Here is an 18,604-nt window from a genome sequence, read left to right as displayed (position 1 = left end):
TCTCTGCAGCTGCCACCACAACATCTATTTTCTGTGAATTACATTCCATTTCTGCAGTACAGTTGACAACCATGGCAATGAATGCTAAGAAGCCAACCTTACTGAAACACACATTTGTATCACTCTGTATTGGCCTAGGCCTACTACTCACCCTTGACCAATCATCCTCTACTCTCTTCACTGCCTCAGCATACGACGCCTTCTGTTCAACTCTGACAATCTCAAACCACCTCTCTCGCACCAGACACTTCTGATCCCCAGCAACAGGGGCACCCCCACAATTGACACTACACCTACAGTGTGAAATGGTTATTCACTCACCATTTCCTTGCTGATTTTCCTTGGGCTGGTCATTGCTGTCTCATCTGAACTCATCTTTGTGTATGCCAATTGTCAAATCTGACAAGTAAACAGAGCAATATTAAAGATTTTGTTAGCATAAATAAGTACAGTACAATGACTTGCACATTTAATTAACACCTGAATTTGATTAATACTTTCTCCATTATCTACATTGAATATCTTCTCAGATTATGCTTTTACTTATCCAGTTATGTTACGTTAGTGCATATTACATTGACACATTTAGCGGTCCACATTTAGAAGTCTACACTCTATCCAGATGAAGAGAATGACAAGGAGGTGTAGCCAGTTAGACTATTAGGATGTTCCCCTATTTTGAAAGTTTGTCACTCACCGTTTACTGACTCGGTTGGAGTTGCATAAGCGCAGCTTGCATTTGTTGCTGGAAGCTGTTAGAAAGACACCCACACCACAGCAGCCTTGTATTTGCATGAAAGAAAAACAGAGTCAATTAAAATCATGAATTTAGTACCTTGGTGATTCAAGCCCTTTCCCCTTAATATTTTAGCAAAGGCCTATCTCCACACATCTTGGAGTAGGTTAGCTACAGAATGTTTGTCATTGATTGAGACAGGTGTCTGCACTTTGGGGTGGACCCACCTGTCTCAATGAATGAGAGCAGACTTGAAATAGAAAAGATGGCGTCGTACATATTGTTGGATTACTTCACGGAGCAAAACAATTATTTAAATAGTGGAGCATTTTCTAAATTCTAACGGACTAGTCCCTGCAACTGGGCACAAATATTTTATGAGACTCCTGTTTCCATAAATCGAGGACTGAGACAGTATTACTAAGGTTGGTCAAATTCTCTATGCTCAAAACAGTACATAACCTCTAACTACCAGTATAATGGATACCAAAAATGTTTGGTTAAATCATTATCTGGTGTTACATTCTGTAACTAGGAGTAGTTGAAAGACTGAGCAAACTTTGTTCTCCTTAGAAGAGACATGGCTTCTCTGCCTTACAGTGCTCTGTACTTGCCAGACTTCTTTCAGATCAATTATTTCAAAGTGGGTGTGGGGCCACAAGGGTAGTGTCACTGACTAGAGTAGATGATGTTTCCACCCTGCAGACTTTTTGCCATTCTAGGCCCAATCTCAAATAGACATCTAGACCCTATGTACTTGTGGAAACCTGTGAGGTTTTGATTGGTATAAGCAATATGGCAAAGCTTCAACCTAGCCTATCAGAGGAGGTCCTCTGTAGCTCAGCTGGTAGAGCACGGCGCTTGTAACGCCAAGGTAGTGGGTTCGATCCCCGGGACCACCCATACACAAATGTATGCACGCATGACTGTAAGTCGCTTTGGATAAAAGCGTCTGCTAAATGGCATATTATAATATTATTATTATTTATTACAACAAGGTGGAGCTATTACCATATTGATCCTTTCATAGCTCCACAAGTACATATGGTCTGTGGGTCCATTTGGGATTGGGCCTTAGTGTGAAACCAGTCTCCAATTGTGGACCCAGCTGCTCTCTATACTCCTACCTGGAAAAATGTTGTGGTAGATTTGGTAAACCCTTCTACATAATATTAGTTACACTTGTGGTAGCCTAGCGGTTAGAGCGTTGGGCCAGTAACCAAAAGGTTGCTAGTTCTAATCCTCGAGTTGACAAAGTGAAAAATCTGTCGATGTGCCCTTAAGCATACCGGAGTAGCCTATTCTGCAATAACTGTATGTGCTAGTATTATTTATGTAATTGATAAATGTGGATGGGTATGCTACTTAATTCCATGATTACGGTATTGTACAAGGTAGCCTATAGGCTATAATAATAACGTCATTGAATGTGTTATAGTATAACTTATTTCATTGATGAATTAAATAGTACATTCATTGAATACTGAATGTTTTGCCATCTCTGGGAGCATGTTAATGAAGGATTTTCAGCTGTTGAACTATGGCAATGTCGAACTAATTTCTAAATCTGTCTTTTAGTCAAGAAAAGATGATTAGCCAGAGCAACCAATCAGCTTCACTGCAGCTGTTCAACCCACTACACCCACCGCTCTCCCTCCTCAAGCAACCACATCGTCTTCTCCTGTTAAACTAATTTGCTGCCACACAGAAAAGGACTGTACATACCCCTGTGCCAGTGGTGGTCGGTGCTGTTTAAGATGAGGGAGGATTATTATTTTGTTTATGAGAATGGCCATATTTCTATTACAGCATATTGGATGACTGTCATTCATATTCCATTCACCCAGCTCAATGTAAAATCGATAGGTTTAGGCTACTACATGATACTCGAATTTCCCCTGTACCCGTTGCTACAACCTACGAATGAAAGTTTACAACGTAAATCATTTTGATTAATCAAGGTGACAGTGACACATTCAATATCACATTGCACACTCTTGCCTGCATCTACCTGATCTAGGGAGTAATCATTATCCCTGTTTTGTTCCGCTTGCTTCCGTTTAAGAAACGTTTTAACAGAATAGGCGGAATGAATACACCCCTGATCACACGCAAACACAGTTCACTTTCATAGCAGCCACATAAAAACAACGTGGTCAACACATCAGCTGTCTGACCTGGCGAAAAAACCTTTCCAAACCTTCATATCATGACTGCTATAACCGCTACACACAGCCTACATCGTTGTCACGTCATAGTCAACATAGCTAGCTACTAGAACTAAAGCGTTAGTGGACAACATGTCAGTTCATGCTGCAAGAGCTCTGATATGTTGGAGGATGTCCTCCGGAAGTTGTCGTAATTATTGTGTAATCAATGGAAGGGGGTGAGAACCATGAGCCTCCTAGGTTTTGTATTAAAGTCAATGTATCCATAGGAGGACGGACACTAGCTGTCCTCCGGCTACACAATGGCGCTAACCTACAGAGTGCTGCTGAGGCTTCTGTAGACCTTCATTGCAAAACCGTGTGTTTTAATCTATTATTTGGTGACATGTTAATATATTTAGTATAGTTGTATGTAAAAAGGATAACTTTTTAAATTTTTCACGAAATTCACTGAGGAGGATGGTCCTCCTCTGAGGAGCCTCCACTGCCTTGTGCCCATCTCAGTGCAACATGATCAATCCAAGACCTCAGCTGGATGCCTAAAATGTGAGAAATGTAAACAAGATGCTACAGGTGTGTGTGATGTGTACCTCTGTGTCAATGTTGAAATGCCATAAATGGAAGATTGCAAAGGAGATAGTGATGTGAGTGAGAGCGTTTGAATGATTTTGTTTGATTTTGTTTTGTACTGTTGAAAAACAAATGTGGGCAGTAGTACCCAAAATATGTATTTGTTTGTTTTATTTTTTTGCCCCCAAACACTGGTACAGTTATTTTCAAGACCTGGGGAACCACAATCTGGTGTTTTAATATACATTAAAAAATGATTTGCAGTACTTTTCAAATAAAAACTAAATAATTTCTACTTGTGTCATAAAACACTTGATTCTCATAAACAGGAAGAGTTCTCTAGAAGCCAAAATGTCAAGGTAGTCAAACCACCCCCCCCCCAAAAATGCTTTACACTTTAAAATCACCTAGAGCTATATTATTCATCTTCAAGCTTCTCAACTGAGGGAGGGTGATATGGCTTTTTCTTTGCAACTCTGCCTAGAAGGTCAGCAAAATCATCAACTTGGATTAGCAAACACAACGTGCCATTGGAACACAGGACTGATGGTTGCTGATAATGGGCCTCTGTACGCCTATGTAAATATTTCATAAAAAATCTGCCGTTTCCAGCTACAATAGCCATTTACAACATGAACAATGTCTACACTGTATTTCTGATCAATTTGATGTTATTTTAATGGTCATAAAAAAATCTTTAGAAAACAAGGACATTTCTAAGTGACCCCAAACTTTTGAACGGTAGTGTATATTTTATAGTTGAGATTCTTCAAATAGCCACCCTTTTGCCTTGACAGCTTTGCACACTCTTGGCATTCTCTCAACCAGCTTCATGAGGTAGTCACCTGGAATGCATTTCAATGAACAGGTGTGCCTTCTTAAAAGTTAATTTGTGGAATTTCCTTCCTTCTTAATGCGTTTGAGCCAATCAGTTGTGTTGTGACAAGGTAGGGGTGGTATACAGAAGATAGCCCTATTTGGTAAAAGACCAAGTCCATATTATGGCAAGAACAGCTCAAATAAGTAAAGAGAAGCGACAGACTATCATTACTTTAAGACATGAAGGTCAGTCAATACAGAACATTTCAAGAACTTTGAACGTTTCTTCAAGTGCAGTCGCAAAAACCATCAAGCGCTATGATGAAACTGGCTTTAATGAGGACCGCCAAAGGAATGGAAGACCCAGAGTTACCTCTGCTGCAGAGGATAAGTTCATTAGAGTTACCAGCCTCAGAAATTGCAGCCCAAATAAATGCTTCACAGAGTTCAAGTCACAGACACAACTCAATATCAACTGTTCGGAGGGGACTGTGTGAATCAGTCCTTCATGGTCGAATTACTGCAAAGAAACCACTACTAAAGGACACCAATAAGAAGAAGAGACCTGCTTGGGCCAAGAAACACGAGCAATGGACATTAGACCGGTGGAAATGTGTCCTTTGGTCTGGAGTCCAAATTTGAGATTTTTGGTTCCAACCGCTGTGTCTTCGTGAGACGCGGTGTGAGTGAACGGATGATCTCCGCATGTGTAGTTCCCACCGTAAAACATGGAGGAGGAGGTGTTATGGTGTGGGGGTGCTTTGCTGGTGACACTGTCTGATTTATTTAGAATTCAAGGCACACTTGACCAGCATGGCTACCACAGCATTCTGCAGCGGTACGCCATCCCATCCGGTTTTGGCTTAGTGGGACTATCATTTGTTTTTCAACATGACAATGACCCAACACACCTCCAGGCTGTGTAAGGGCTATTTTACCAAGAAGGAGAGTGATGGAGTGCTGCATCAGATGACCTGGCCTCCACAATCCCCCAACCTCAACCTAATTGAGATGGTTTGGGATGAGTCGGACGGCAGAGTGAAGGAAAAGCGGCCAACGAGCTCAGCAAAAGAACGCACACCGGCGAGAGACCCTACCTCTAACACCTGCGGCAAGAGCTTCACCCACTCAGCTGTCCTGAGGAGACACTGTAGCATGCATTGCAAGGCCACGCCCGACGACGCCGGCCCTGACATAGAGGACCCAGAGCAGCCTGGCAGTAGCAGCACTGAAGTGGAGGAGGAGGTCCATTCCACATGCCTGTCAGCCACAATATAGACCCTGTGCCTAGGCAGCCACCACCACCCTTCACTACCGTGATGGGGCTCGACATGCCGAAGCACCGTTGACTAGCATCCACCTCAGCCCGTCTATCTCAACGTCCTTCCCCGAGCTGCGCTCCATTGTGCCCCAACACCTCCTCTCCTCCTCCCAGCAGCAGGAGAAGTCCCCTCTTCTAGCAGACTCCCTGAAACTGGGCAAAGCTCACCTACCCCAGGAGGCCAGACAGTTACTGTGAGGCCCTCCTTGGGGCCAGCCTCACCAGTGGTGCCCCCTACAGGGCAAGTGAGGGACCCTTCTTTTCCAGTGTAACACTATAGTGTCTGGCCATGAAAACACTGCAGAATGACATGGAGCAGTGAAAGTAGGAGCAAGTAGGAGTGTGTTTAACGTGGCTTCCTTTCTTCGTTTCCTCTCCTTCATCTGCACTGATTTTGAAGACACTGTTGTAGGGAAAGCCGCATGAGGATACCTATTGGTGATCATCTTTCATCTGTTCAGTTCTTTCACATCATTGTAGATGAAGGGAAGGGGATGAGAAAAGGAGGCCACTAGTCTATTCAGTACTGGACATAGAATTCCCTTATGAAGGAAGACTGCTCAGCACTATGATATTATCTAACTTGAATCTATTCAGTACTGGACATATAATTCCCTTATGAAGGAAGACTGCTCAGCACTATGATATTATCACTCATGTATTTTCTTTATAGGATGTATTGTTTAAGAACAACTTGTTATAAAGATGGAAAAAAAGCTAAGTTATGTTTGTATATTTTTTATGGATAATGTAATAAAATAAAAAGTGCCAAATTATATTGCTTTTTTGGTTGTTTTAAAATATGTAGTAGGATATTGAATTTTCATGCAGTAATGCTACAATTGTGTACTTTGTAAGCCTTCTCTGCCCATAACTTATGAGGTAATGCAGGAAATCTTTCCAACCACCCACATAGAGAAAATATATTTCTAGTTCATTAGGGCTTCAATAAATGTCCCCTTTAGTTGCTCCAAGCGAGTGGCTACGTTATCTCTTCAGAAACAGGGATTTAGTCTTCAGTCTGAGTTCTCTGACCTCCCCATGACACTACTATCTCCAGCAAGATAATATTAGGCATGAACATGAAGTCATGAGAATAATCACAACTAAGGTCTATGGATTGAGAATAGGTGCGGAGCAGAGAAGATCTCAAAAAGCTTGAGATCAGTATTGCAATGGTGTTTTATTTATTGACTATAAATTCACAATTTCAGATGAATGGGAACAATAGCAAAAGCATGGCAAAATGTCTATCAGCAGGCCTTCCCGCCCACAGTGCTACAACAGGTGCACCAAATCTACAGTGCCTTCAGAAATGTACATAAGTATTCACACCCCTGAGTCAATACTTTGTAGAAGCATCTTTGGCAGTGATTACAGCTGTGAGTCTTTCTGGGTAAGTCTCTAACAGCTTTCCACACCTGAATTGTGCAACATTTGCCCATTTCTTTTTTTATTATTTTCAAAATTCTTCAAGCTCTGTCAAATTGGTTGTTGATCATTGCTAGACAAACATTTTCAGGTCTTGCCATAGAATTTCAAGTAAATTTAAGTCAAAACTGTAACTGCTATCTGTGCCACTAGAGATCCTGGTTCGAATCCAGGCTCTGTCGTAGCCGGCCGCGACCGGGAGACCCATGGGGCGGCGCACAATTGGCCCAGCGTCGTCCAGGGTAGGGGAGGGAATGGCCGGCAGGGGATGTAGCTCAGTTGGTAGAGCATGGCGTTTGCAACGCCAGGGTTGTGGGTTCGATAAAATAATGTATGTGCTAACTGTAAGTCGCTCTGGATAAGAGCGTCTGCTAAATGACTAAAATGTAATGTAAAATGTAACTCGGCCACTCTAGAACATTCACTGTCGTCTTGGTAAGCAACTCCAGTGTACTGTAGATTTGGCCTTGTTTTTTAGGTTCATGTCCTGCTGAATGGTGAATTGATCTCCCAGTGTCTGGTGAAAAGCAGACTTAACCAGGTTTTCCTCTAGGATTTTGCTTGTGCTTAGCTCCATTCCATTTCTTTTTTATCCTGAAAAACTCCCCAGCCCTTAACAATTACAAGCATACCCATAACGTGATGCATCCACCACTATGCTTGAAAATATGGAGGTGGTACTCAGTAATGTGTTGTATTGGATTTTCTCAAACATAACACTTTGTATTCAGGACAAAATGTTAATTGCTTTGCCAATTGTTTTGCAGTATTACTTTAGTACCTTGTTGCAAGCAGGATGCATGTTTTGGAATATTTTTTATAGGCTTCCTTCTTTTCACTCTGTCAATTAGGTTAGTATTGTGGAGTAACTACAATGTTGTTGATCCATTCTCAGTTTTCTCCTATCACAGCCATTCAACTCTGTAACTGTTTTAAAGTCACCATTGGCCTCATGGTGAAATACCTGAGCGGGTTCCTTTCTCTCAGGCAACTGTTAGGAAGGACACCTGTATCTTTGTAGTGACTGGGTGTATTGATATACAATCCAAAGTGTAATTAATAATTTCACCATGCTCAAACGGATATTCATTGTCAGCTTTAAAAAACATTTTTTATCTACCATTAGATGACCTTCTTTGCGTGGCATTAGAAAAATTTTTTTATTCATTTGTAAAAATGTTCAGCTCATTATCAATGTTTCTTTCTTTTGATTAGATTTAAAATAGGCTTTCAAAGTCTAGATGTAAAACCATTCTCTCCCTAGACCTGCTCCCATGTGTTGTCTCGTGTGTAGCCTATGCATGGGATGCAGGCTAATGTTGTTACATCACTTGGGCTGCCGGCAGCAGCATCCGCTCCGAGGGACCGCCTTTGAGGAGCATCAACGAGAGCTTGGCCATATTGTGCATCCACCTCATCGTAAATCGGCTGAGTCACACCTATACCGGCGGTCTCAGTTTTAACAATAAAATAGGACAACAAAATCAACAAGGATTAAAATAAAAAAACGTTAGCAGGTAAGGGTTGATGTATTAGTCAATGGCATATACAGGTTTATCGTTCTTATTATCATAAATAGTGCTAATTGCAAGTAACATCCAAAGGATACTACAAATTATGTTTTATTTGCGAGCGCTCCTTCTGGTATTCTATAATGAAATTAACATAGATATGCAACGTGGATTGTTTTGTTATCAATTGCAGTGTGTTTGCTATCCAGGTGTGTTTTTGTTTCATCTCAGGAATGATTGGCTACGTTAAGATAAAACGAAAACAATCATATGCCATTCATAATTTAGACGACGCGTGTATTCGTCAGACAATCACTATTAAACGCCCTGTCCTTCTCCGAACAGGTTTTTACACCGTATCGTCTCGGAAAATGGTTAAATTGGGGAATAATTTCAGTGACAAAAACAACGCCAAAGCCGTCTCAGAAGATGGATTCGACACCATTCCCCTCATAACACCCTTGGATGCCAGTCAACTGCAGTTCCCTGTACTCGACAAGGTAATATTTATTCAAGTGAATTGAAAGCCTATTGACGCAATATACTCTACCCATCGTCAATGTTTTAATGGAGTCCGTTTTCTTCATAGTCTGAAATAATATGAATGTGACCAAATAAGGATCCAATAGAAATAAACGTGTCATTGTAATCACTATTTTGTCAATAGCCTCAAATAAACATCTATCAGTCTATTCTCCATTACACACATTAAGGAAATAGCCTACAATTGATTCCGTGTTACACCTTCATGCAGGCCTATGATCAACATTATTTTTTTTCATCTTGGCATTTGTCTTTGTGTTTCAGGTGGTGGTAAAGACCAAAACAGACTATGATGGGGAGCACAAGAAGAGCAAGCTGCACTCCCCCAAGATAGCAGAATTCTCAATAAGCATAATCGAAGGGGTATCTGAACGACTTAAAGTAAGACATGTTTTCTTCTTCTTCTTCTTCTTCTTCACTCAAGCCCTCAACCCTTGATTAATTCAACTGTTGCCATGGCAATGGCCTTGTAATGGTTATGTCTCACTCAGTTTACATAGAGGTCTTTGAGAAGCAAATTGTTAGGCTACAGACCACCTTAAAAAGCCATACCTGCTCACTATCTAAGAGTGGTCCATCAAAAACATTGGTGCGAATGCATTCCATGACATCCCATAGCACAATTGATTTCTATCTCTGTAGTGCTCATGTGCTCTTTGTGGTATTTTCCAGCTCACTATGCTGATATCTTTGAATCTGAAGTCTTAAGGCATAATGTGTTATCAGATAGGGCAAGACATTTACTTTTCTGTAGGTAATATGCACACTGTAGTTGAAAGGGACTACATGGGTTCTTTCTTCTCTGGCACCATGCTGGTTTTGCATAGCAGCCCTTGATATCAATTCTTTAATGATTTCCGCAAGATGTTTCTAACTCTAGTAGAGAAATATGACATCATCTACATCCTGGAAAATCAGAAGGAACTCTTATTAAACCTCAGTGTCAATAAAAATTGATGATATCATACACTATGTTTGGGCCTGTGACCAAGACAAGATCAGGTCCCTTATTTATAAAGTGTCCCAGAGTAGGATTGCTGATCTAGGACCAGTTTAGCCTTTTTTTATTATAAAGGTCCTAGTACAGCACTCCTTCTCTGAGACGCTTTATAAATACGGGCCCTGGCCTCATCATTGAGGCTGGCATATTTTACAAAGTGATTTTCCCGACACCTCTCTCCCACTCCCCGCCAACTCCTTCCTCGAAGTGCCTGTAGCCATTGCATAACACCCTGGAGATGTCAGTGCAATGTACTTGTACTATTTTAAAGACATCCTGGATCAGCATGCCTCCTCCTCCTACTGAGACGCTATATAAATATGGGCCATGAAATAATTGGATTGGTGGAGGTGATATGGTAATAACTCCACCTATCCCTGTGGTTGGCAAATGGAGATTCTGGCATATTTCTTACACCCATCTAGTTCAGTAATCTACCACAGAGTAGTATCTAGGGGCTAGCCGTCTAGGGATTGATTTGGGTTTGGGCATAGTGTGACCCATCAGTAACCCAGAGGCGATGTTTGTGTCTCTCATCTTCCCAGGTCACTCTGCTGGTGATTTGTGCTTTGGCATTTCTGGTCTGCGTGGTGTTTCTGGTGGTCTATAAAGTCTACCAATATGAGCAGCCCTGTCCAGATGGCTTCATGTATATGGTAAGCAACTACAGTAAGCATCCCACTGGGCACACACTGGTTGAATCAACGTTGTTTCAACGTAATTTGTCAACGTATTGTGACGTGGAATCAACGTGGAAAATGCATTGGATTTGAAAAAAGTAATCAACCTGGTCCCGGTTTCCCGATAGCGATGGAATTTAGGCTTAAGAGTGTTTTAACTATGCATCATAAAAATAACAGCCGAAGATGTCACACCCGTTTCCCAAAACACCACGCAGTGCACTCGTTACAAAGTGAAACTTAACTGCGTCGTTACAGGAGCTGTCCCGTGCTGAAAATGATTCCACAATAAAGGCTAAAGAGCTCACTGTAGCTCTTAAATTATTAATGATTATTCAAAGTCTTTTTTTTTTGTCTCTTTTTTTACACAATTTTCCCATCAAGAGAATAAATGTTCTGTAGCCTATTATGTATTTAAGTGTTTGTATTATGTTTTCCAAGTTTATGTATTCTAAGTGTTTACTCGTACCATTTTGTATGCAATGTTTGATGTAAATTCTGAATTTTTCAGTTTGTTTAAATTGTGAGCAAGAATTAATTAAAGCTAATGTCGCTCGTTCCCTCTTTCGCTAGACAATATCGACGTGACCTAAAAATAGGATATGATGACAATGTTTTTTGTAATTGCTCAACAAATCATTGTAGCCTAATGGCAGGCAGGAATTGGGCTTCAAGTTGGCCTACAGATATTCTACAATTAAATCACTAAACAATTTAAAATAATTAAACATGAAGTAGCAAGTTAAGCGACGTTACAATAGACCTAACCTTTAGGTTATTGGTTAGACTCAGTGAAATGCATGAGCTTTTAGCTAATAGTAACCTATAGGCCTAATAGTTATGAATTTGGAAGACTCAGATGTAGCCTAATGGCTTATTACTAGGTATGTCTATCAATTGCACATGAAAGTGCTGTCAATATTTAACCTAATTATATAATAGCTAGATTATTATGCTATTTCAGTTTTCATAAAAACATTTAATGTATCCTTGCTTTGCTATTCAACTATGACGTTTTCGGCGGTCACAGAGAGACATCTTCATTCTATGTTTAGCTGAGATTTTCTGTCTATAAAGTGGGTAAACGGTGATCTAATGATCGAGGGGTCAGAGGCAGGCGTTAGATTACGAGCAATTTCAAGTGCAACGTTAATAAAGACGGTTTTGGGAAACAGCTCAGAAATTTTAAGATGCTCTTATGAAGGTTCTAATGATGAACTTAGCCTTAAGATGCTTTTGGGAAACCGGGCCCAGTAATGTTTTAATCTCATTTCAACCAGCATTGTAAACATTGAAATTAGGGTAAAACTTCAACGTAAATACATTGACTTAACCTGATTAACAGGTTGTTACATCAATCTAATTTCAACATATACATAGTTCTGATGATTATGTTGAAATTGCATTGAAAATTCCATGTAGAAACATTTATTTTTTAAATCCTACATCAATTGGGTGGTTGAAATTATGTAGAATTTCATATTTGATTAGACATGTTGTTTGACCTTGTTTCAATGTTGATAGTAAAATGGTATATTTGAATCAACGTCATTGTTTCAACATCATTCCATCAACCGAAATAAAGAGATATATTGAAATAAAATGTGAAGCCACAGTCCAACGATTCCTGACTGAACAGGGACTCCTACTGGAATATGAGGGGTAATGCACTTCAGTGAGAAGAAGTCTACCATCCAGATGCCTACCTCTATGTGTCCTGCTTAGCTTTGGAAACAAGCTGTGTTTGAGTCAGCTGAACTATATTGTCAACACATTTAGACATTGATCAGCTTCCATACTAATTTTCGTAGACTACCTAAATAACGTTGAATAGTTTAAGGTAGAGGCCGACCGATATGGGATTTTTGGATCCGAATCCGATTTTAGAGTGGAAATATTCACCGATATCTGCCAATATGTTTATTATAGGTAGATTGTGCTTAAAACAGCCCTACAAAGATACTCAAAGCTGATTTCTTAAATTTGAGGAAACAACATTAATGTAAGCACCACATAGAATTTAGGTGCACAAGAAAGCTGAGATTATTTAATGGAATAACTGTGCTACTCTAGTGAAAGGAGGATAAACTGCACTGATTCCAGCAAAAACATTTCCCCCCTAGGCTCTGAAAACTGAGCTGCCTCATGCTAGCCAGCTGGAAAACAACGACATAGGACACATTTTCAATGTTTTGGTATTTAGCTATGTTTTCATCATTTGTAAGGCTGTAGCCACTGAATTCTGGTAGTTGTCACTTGAAAGGAAAAACATCAATCACAAAATGTGCCGCTGACAGCGTTGCCTCAGTGAACCGTCGTCCCTACTCCATTGAAGTTGACATTTCAAATTGTTAAAGTTTGGGTTAGGTTAGGGTTAAGGTTTGGGTTTAGCGTAGGGATGTCCCAAGGATCCCGAATAGCAGTAACCCTCCATGAACGGCGACAAGTACTCTCACACAGCTAGTTATCTGGCAAGTTAGTTAGCTAGCACTCGTCATGGAAATGGGGGTGGCGATTGGCGAAACGTGAATTTGAACCAGTGCCTATCAAGTGACAATGAATCCATACATCAAAACGTAGCTACGAAGCACTACTTTGTAACCTGCTATGTTTTTTTCGTGTCTCTGAAAACATTTGAATGACAGAGCTTGAGGAATACCATTTGCAAAGAGCAAATATAACAAAATTTTTCACTGGCTTCACTAAAGGGCTGTAACTTTGTTACCACAAAGTTGAATGTTCTTAGCAAGGCACTTGCTTTACATTTGGACAGCATCCATTGTTTGTCATGACCCCCAACACCCTCCATGACACTTCACGTAACAGTATATGGCCAGCGCACTTTATTGAGCTGGCAAGCTTCTATTTACTCAGCACTCACCGTAGAAGCAGTAGCTCACTCTCCTCTCTGACTGGTGTAGGTGCGTTGGGTGGTAGTGTCCAGTCTTGCTGTAGCGCACCAAGTGCCCTCTTCAGGACACATAATGAAATGCAACAACAAAAATGTCCGATTCTATGAAAAACTGCTTTTTTTCAGAGCGTTTTCTCCACATCTTATATCGGTCCTTCTCGGTGGGTTAAACGCCGATACAAATACATCGGTAAAAGGTTAATATCGGCCGATAATATCTGTCAACTGATAAATCGGTCGGTCTCTAGTTGAAAGTAACTAACGTTTCTTACACAAGCAGTATGTGAAAGTAAATTCGGAGTGAGGTTGGGTTTATGTAGTCTACATTGACATCTGATTTGCCCAAAGGACAATCATTCGTCCATGGTTGATTGGATCTTTGGAAGTTTAGAAGTAGTTACCATTAGCCCTATAAATAGGATACCAAATTCATGATATTAATAGAAAACTTTTACCTTTTGGATATTTTCTTTTATATGTGTTATTCATTATATAAGTGGCCCGATTTAAGAAATCATAGGCCCTGGGGCTATTAAAAGACTATTGGCAGTTACCTGTATGTGCTTGTGATACAACTTAATCCACAGTTCTTTATTTTTTAGAAACGTTTAGAAACTAAATGATGCTCTCTGCTGTGTTTTGAACATTGAGAGCGGGCTCCTGTTGTTTTTTAAAATTATTATTCTCCTTGGGCCCCCTATGGTCTTGGGCCCACATACAGCTTGTGTAAGAAAAGTTTGTTACTTTCAACTATTCAATGTTATGTAGATAGTCTATGCAAATTAGTATGGAAGCTGATCAATGTCTAAACATGTTGAGATAATAGCTCAGCTGAAACATACACAGCTTGTTTCCCAAGCATTTAGGAAAATGTTTTCAGACCCCTTGACTTTTTCCATATTGTTGCGTTACAGCCTTATTCTAAAATTGATTAAATACCCCATAATAACAAAGCAAAAACAGGTTTTTAGAAATGTTTGCAAATGTATATATAAAAAAACAACAACTCACATTTACATAAGTATTCAGACCCTTTACTCAGTACTTTTTTTGAATAACCTTTGGCATCGATAACAGCCTCGAGCCTTCTCGGGTATGACGCTACAAGCTTGGCACACCTGTATTTGGGTAGTTTCTCCCATTCTTCTCTGCAGATCCTCTCAAACTCTGCCAGGTCAGATGGAGAGCGTTGCTGCACAGCTATTTTCAGGTCTCTCCAGAGATGTTAGATCGGGTTCATGTCCAGGCTCTGGCTGGGCCACTCAAGGACATTGAGATTTGTCCAGAAGCCACTCCTGCATTGTCTTTGGAAGTCCTGAGTGCTCTGGAGCAGGTTTTCGTCAAGGATGTCTTTGTACTTTGCTCCGTTCATCTTTCCCTCGATCCTGACTAGTGTCCCAGTCCCTGCCGCTGAAAAATATCCCCACAGCATGATGCTGCCACCACCATGCTTCACCGTAGGTGCCAGGTTTCCTCCAGACGTGACGCTTGACATTCAGGCCAAAGAGTTCAATCTTGGTTTCATCAGACCAGATAATCTTGTATCTTATGGTCAGAGTCCTTTAGGTGCCTTTTGGTAAACTCCCAAGTGGGCTGTCATGTGCCTTTTACTGAAGAGTGGCTTCCGTCTGGCCACTCTACCATAAAGACCTGATTGGTGTAGTGCTGCAGAGATGGTTGTCCTTCTGGAAGGTTCTCCCATCTCCACAGAGGAACTCTGGAGCTCTGTCAGAGTGACCATCGGGTTCTTGGTCACCTCTGACCAAGGCCCTTCTCCCCCGATTGCTCAGTTTAGCCGGGCGGCCAGCTCTAGGAAGAGTCTTGGTGGTTCCAAACTTCTTCCATTTAAGAATGATGGAGGCCACTGTGTTCTTGGGGACCTTCAATGCTGCAGAAATGTTTTGATACCCTTCCCCAGATCTGTGCCTTTACACAATCCTGTCTCGGAGCTCTACGGACAATTCCTTCGACCTCATGGCTTGGTTTTTGCTCTGACATGCACTGTCAACTGTGGGACCTTATATAGACAGGTGTGTGCCTTTCCAAATCATGTCCAATCAATTGAATTTACCACAGGTGGACTCCAATCAAGTTGTAGAAACATCAAGGATGATCAATGGAAACAGGATGCACCTGACTCAATTTCAAGTCTCATAGCAAAGAGTCTGAATACTTATGTAAATAAGGTATTATCATTTTTTTGCAAACATTTCTAAAAACCTGTTTTCGCTTTGTCATTATGGGGTATTGTGTGTAGATTGAGGAAATATGGAAAAAGGGAAGGGGTCTGGATACTTTCCGAATGCACTTTATAGTATGCATCTGGATGGTAGACTTGTTCTCACTGAAATGCATTACCCCTCATACACCAGTAGTCACTGTTCAGGCAGGGATTGTTAGACTGTGGCTTCACATTTTATGTCAATATACCTCTTTATTTAGGTTGCTGGCATAACGTTGAAACAATGACGCTGATTAAAACATACAATTTGACTATCAACATTGAACCATGGCAAATAAAATGTCTAATAAAATTAAACAATTTCAACCACCCAACGTTTCTATGTGTAATTTAATGCCATTTCAACGTGTATATATAGTTCTGAAGATTGTTGAAATTAGACTGACGTAACAACCTGTTAAGTCAGGTTAAGCCAATGTATTTAAGTTTTACTCTCATTTCAATGTTTACAACGCTGGTTGAAATGAGAAACAGTACTGGTTGATTTTTATTTTATCCAATGTATTTTCCACGTTGATTCCACATCACAATGCATTGATAAATTATGTTGAAACAACGTTGATTCAACCAGTGTTTGCCCAGTGGGATGCCTCTTGTAGGTACCAATGAAAAAAAAATCCAGTATACAATTGCACTTGCAAGACAAAACTTGTCTCTATGGTGAATCAATTCTCCTTTCTCTCTCTTTATTAGTGGCACCTTGATGTTAGCTTCTTTTCAGTAATGACAACAAGACAGGTTTCCACAAGCATTTTTATAGTTCTTCCCCTTGTTCCTCTGCTAAAACTCTCGCTCTCTCGCAGCAGCAGCAAGGTCGGTGCATGCCGACGGGGATGTACGGCTACTACCCACCAGGTGGGCGCGGGCGTCTCTTCACCATCATCAACCACTACAACATGGCTAAGCAGACCATCACCCGGTCCGTGTCCCCGTGGATGACCGTCATGTCAGAGGAGAAGGTCACCCAGCAGGAGACCGAGACCCACCAGAAGTTGGCCTAATGCACTGGGCTGTATTCAGAGGTGAAACATTAAGAATGTTACAGATAAAAATGCAATGAATAGAGCTGACTTGATGCCCAATTCTACATGAGCGCTAATCATGTGTGTGCTACAAAATGTATTTATATCTCAGCGTTTTGTAATGTTGCACCCTTCTGTACTAGGATCACCATCTAGACATGTGAAGAAAGGATACGCGGTGCCATTCAAGCAAACCCAAATCTGGAAAAGCGTTCTTGAGCTAAAATGATTATTCCTGAGCTGCACCAGTTTTAATTGATATTGTAGAACTGCAATGTATCAGGCATTAAGTATTGTTTTAATCAGTTCAATTATTTTACAGATGCCTTTGTGTATGCACAGACCGGAACAGCGGTCGGAGGGATATCAGTTTTGTTTGAATAGCTTCCGTGGTTAGTTCTTATTATGGCGAACACACACACAAACATGTCTTGCCACACTCGTTGACAAAACATCTTTGTACACAAACGTAAATGGGGAATAGAATCTCACTTTAGTACCCCAAATATAAACTGACTGTGAACCATATAGTCTGTGGAGCTGGTTTAACCACACATGCATGCATGACTTTATAAGGCTTATGTATTTTACACAGACTGTCTTTATTACAAAAAAAACATATGAAGTACCGTCAGAATGTACTGTTTAGCCCTTGAGATCCTGCTAAAATGACTGATAAAAAAATAACGTTTTTCTCCTCCTAGATGGTTTTGCCTCTCCCATTTGTGGATGAATGGGCTATGACTCACTTGAAGATACATTTTTATAATCTAAAATCTTAATGAATACAATCCAAAAGTCATGTCCTATTGATGTTTTCGAAGTCAAATGACTCCAATGTGTAGAGAACTTTTAATTCTGGGTCTTGTTCAGTAAGCACGAAACGGGAACACATTTTGAAACAGGGAGATACTACCTTTTCAAAACACTTTGCGACGCTGTGCCATACTGAACACGACCCTGGCATGACGCTCACTATATTTGTCTGTAGAGCTCGCCTTTATTGTGAACAACACTGTTTGATCAGGCACTACGTCAAGGTCTAGAGAAAGCATGCGAATGCTTATTGTCACTGCATAGCATATCCCATGTTGTTGATACTGAATGTTTTTGCATTGCTCTTGAAGGTAATGTGTCATGCCATTGAATGGGGTTCTGTAGTTGTCAGTCACCCTAGAAGGCAGTCAAGTCATACAGAAATACCAGATTGAGTGAACGCGTGCAGTGCAACTCTAAAAAAGACATCTGACAGGAGATTGCTTCATTACTTAAAAAAAACAATTTGTCATTAAAGGGGTGTAATTTAAGTTTGTTCAATGATACAATGACTTAAACAGAAGTACATTTTATGCTGTTTTTTGGGGACAATTGAGGAACATGGATTGGCTTTGAACTGTAAACCAAATATCTATTAAAATGCACACATTTCACATCAACCTTTGAGTAATCCATCACATTAAACAAGAGATGAAGTTCCTTTATGCTAATTTCCAAAGCCAATTCTTTGGATCGTGGTTCATGCCATAGGCCCAGATTTCTAGATCTGTATGTAATCTGGATACTATTGTTTTGCCATGAACTACTGCTAAATGATGTAAATGTAAACTAGACTAGGGAATGGCTGAAGTACAATCCATACAATATATCAAC

General features: G+C 40.5%; 1 protein-coding gene and 1 long non-coding RNA gene across 3 annotated transcripts; one reads left to right on the top strand and one right to left on the bottom strand.

Annotated features, from left to right (window-relative positions):
- Positions 1–317: 317 nt before the first annotated feature.
- Positions 318–13,943, bottom strand: LOC121575520. The gene is made up of 3 exons (XR_006002348.2): positions 13,661–13,943; positions 698–782; positions 318–399 (listed from the first exon to the last, which is right to left on the bottom strand). It is a non-coding gene; the product is annotated as an uncharacterized LOC121575520 (long non-coding RNA).
- On the top strand, positions 8,388–18,599 carry LOC121575519 (neuronal vesicle trafficking-associated protein 1). 2 transcript variants are annotated; one of them, XM_041888674.1, is made up of 6 exons: positions 8,388–8,562; positions 8,902–9,056; positions 9,364–9,480; positions 10,645–10,755; positions 16,739–16,954; positions 17,098–18,599. In XM_041888674.1, the coding sequence occupies exons 2-5, from the start codon at positions 8,928–8,930 to the stop codon at positions 16,931–16,933; spliced, it is 552 nt and encodes a 183-aa protein (XP_041744608.1). In that variant the 5' UTR covers positions 8,388–8,562; positions 8,902–8,927; the 3' UTR covers positions 16,934–16,954; positions 17,098–18,599. The 2 variants fall into 2 exon arrangements, with proteins under 2 accessions (XP_041744608.1, XP_041744606.1); XM_041888672.1 differs by having other exon boundaries at positions 8,390–8,562; positions 16,736–16,954.
- The last annotated feature ends 5 nt before the right edge of the window (positions 18,600–18,604 follow it).

The sequence above is a fragment of the Coregonus clupeaformis genome, chromosome 10 (assembly GCF_020615455.1).
Source record: "Coregonus clupeaformis isolate EN_2021a chromosome 10, ASM2061545v1, whole genome shotgun sequence".
Taxonomy (NCBI): domain Eukaryota; kingdom Metazoa; phylum Chordata; class Actinopteri; order Salmoniformes; family Salmonidae; genus Coregonus; species Coregonus clupeaformis.
Note: the sequence above shows the minus strand (reverse complement) of the source record. Positions and strands in the feature narration are given on the sequence as shown.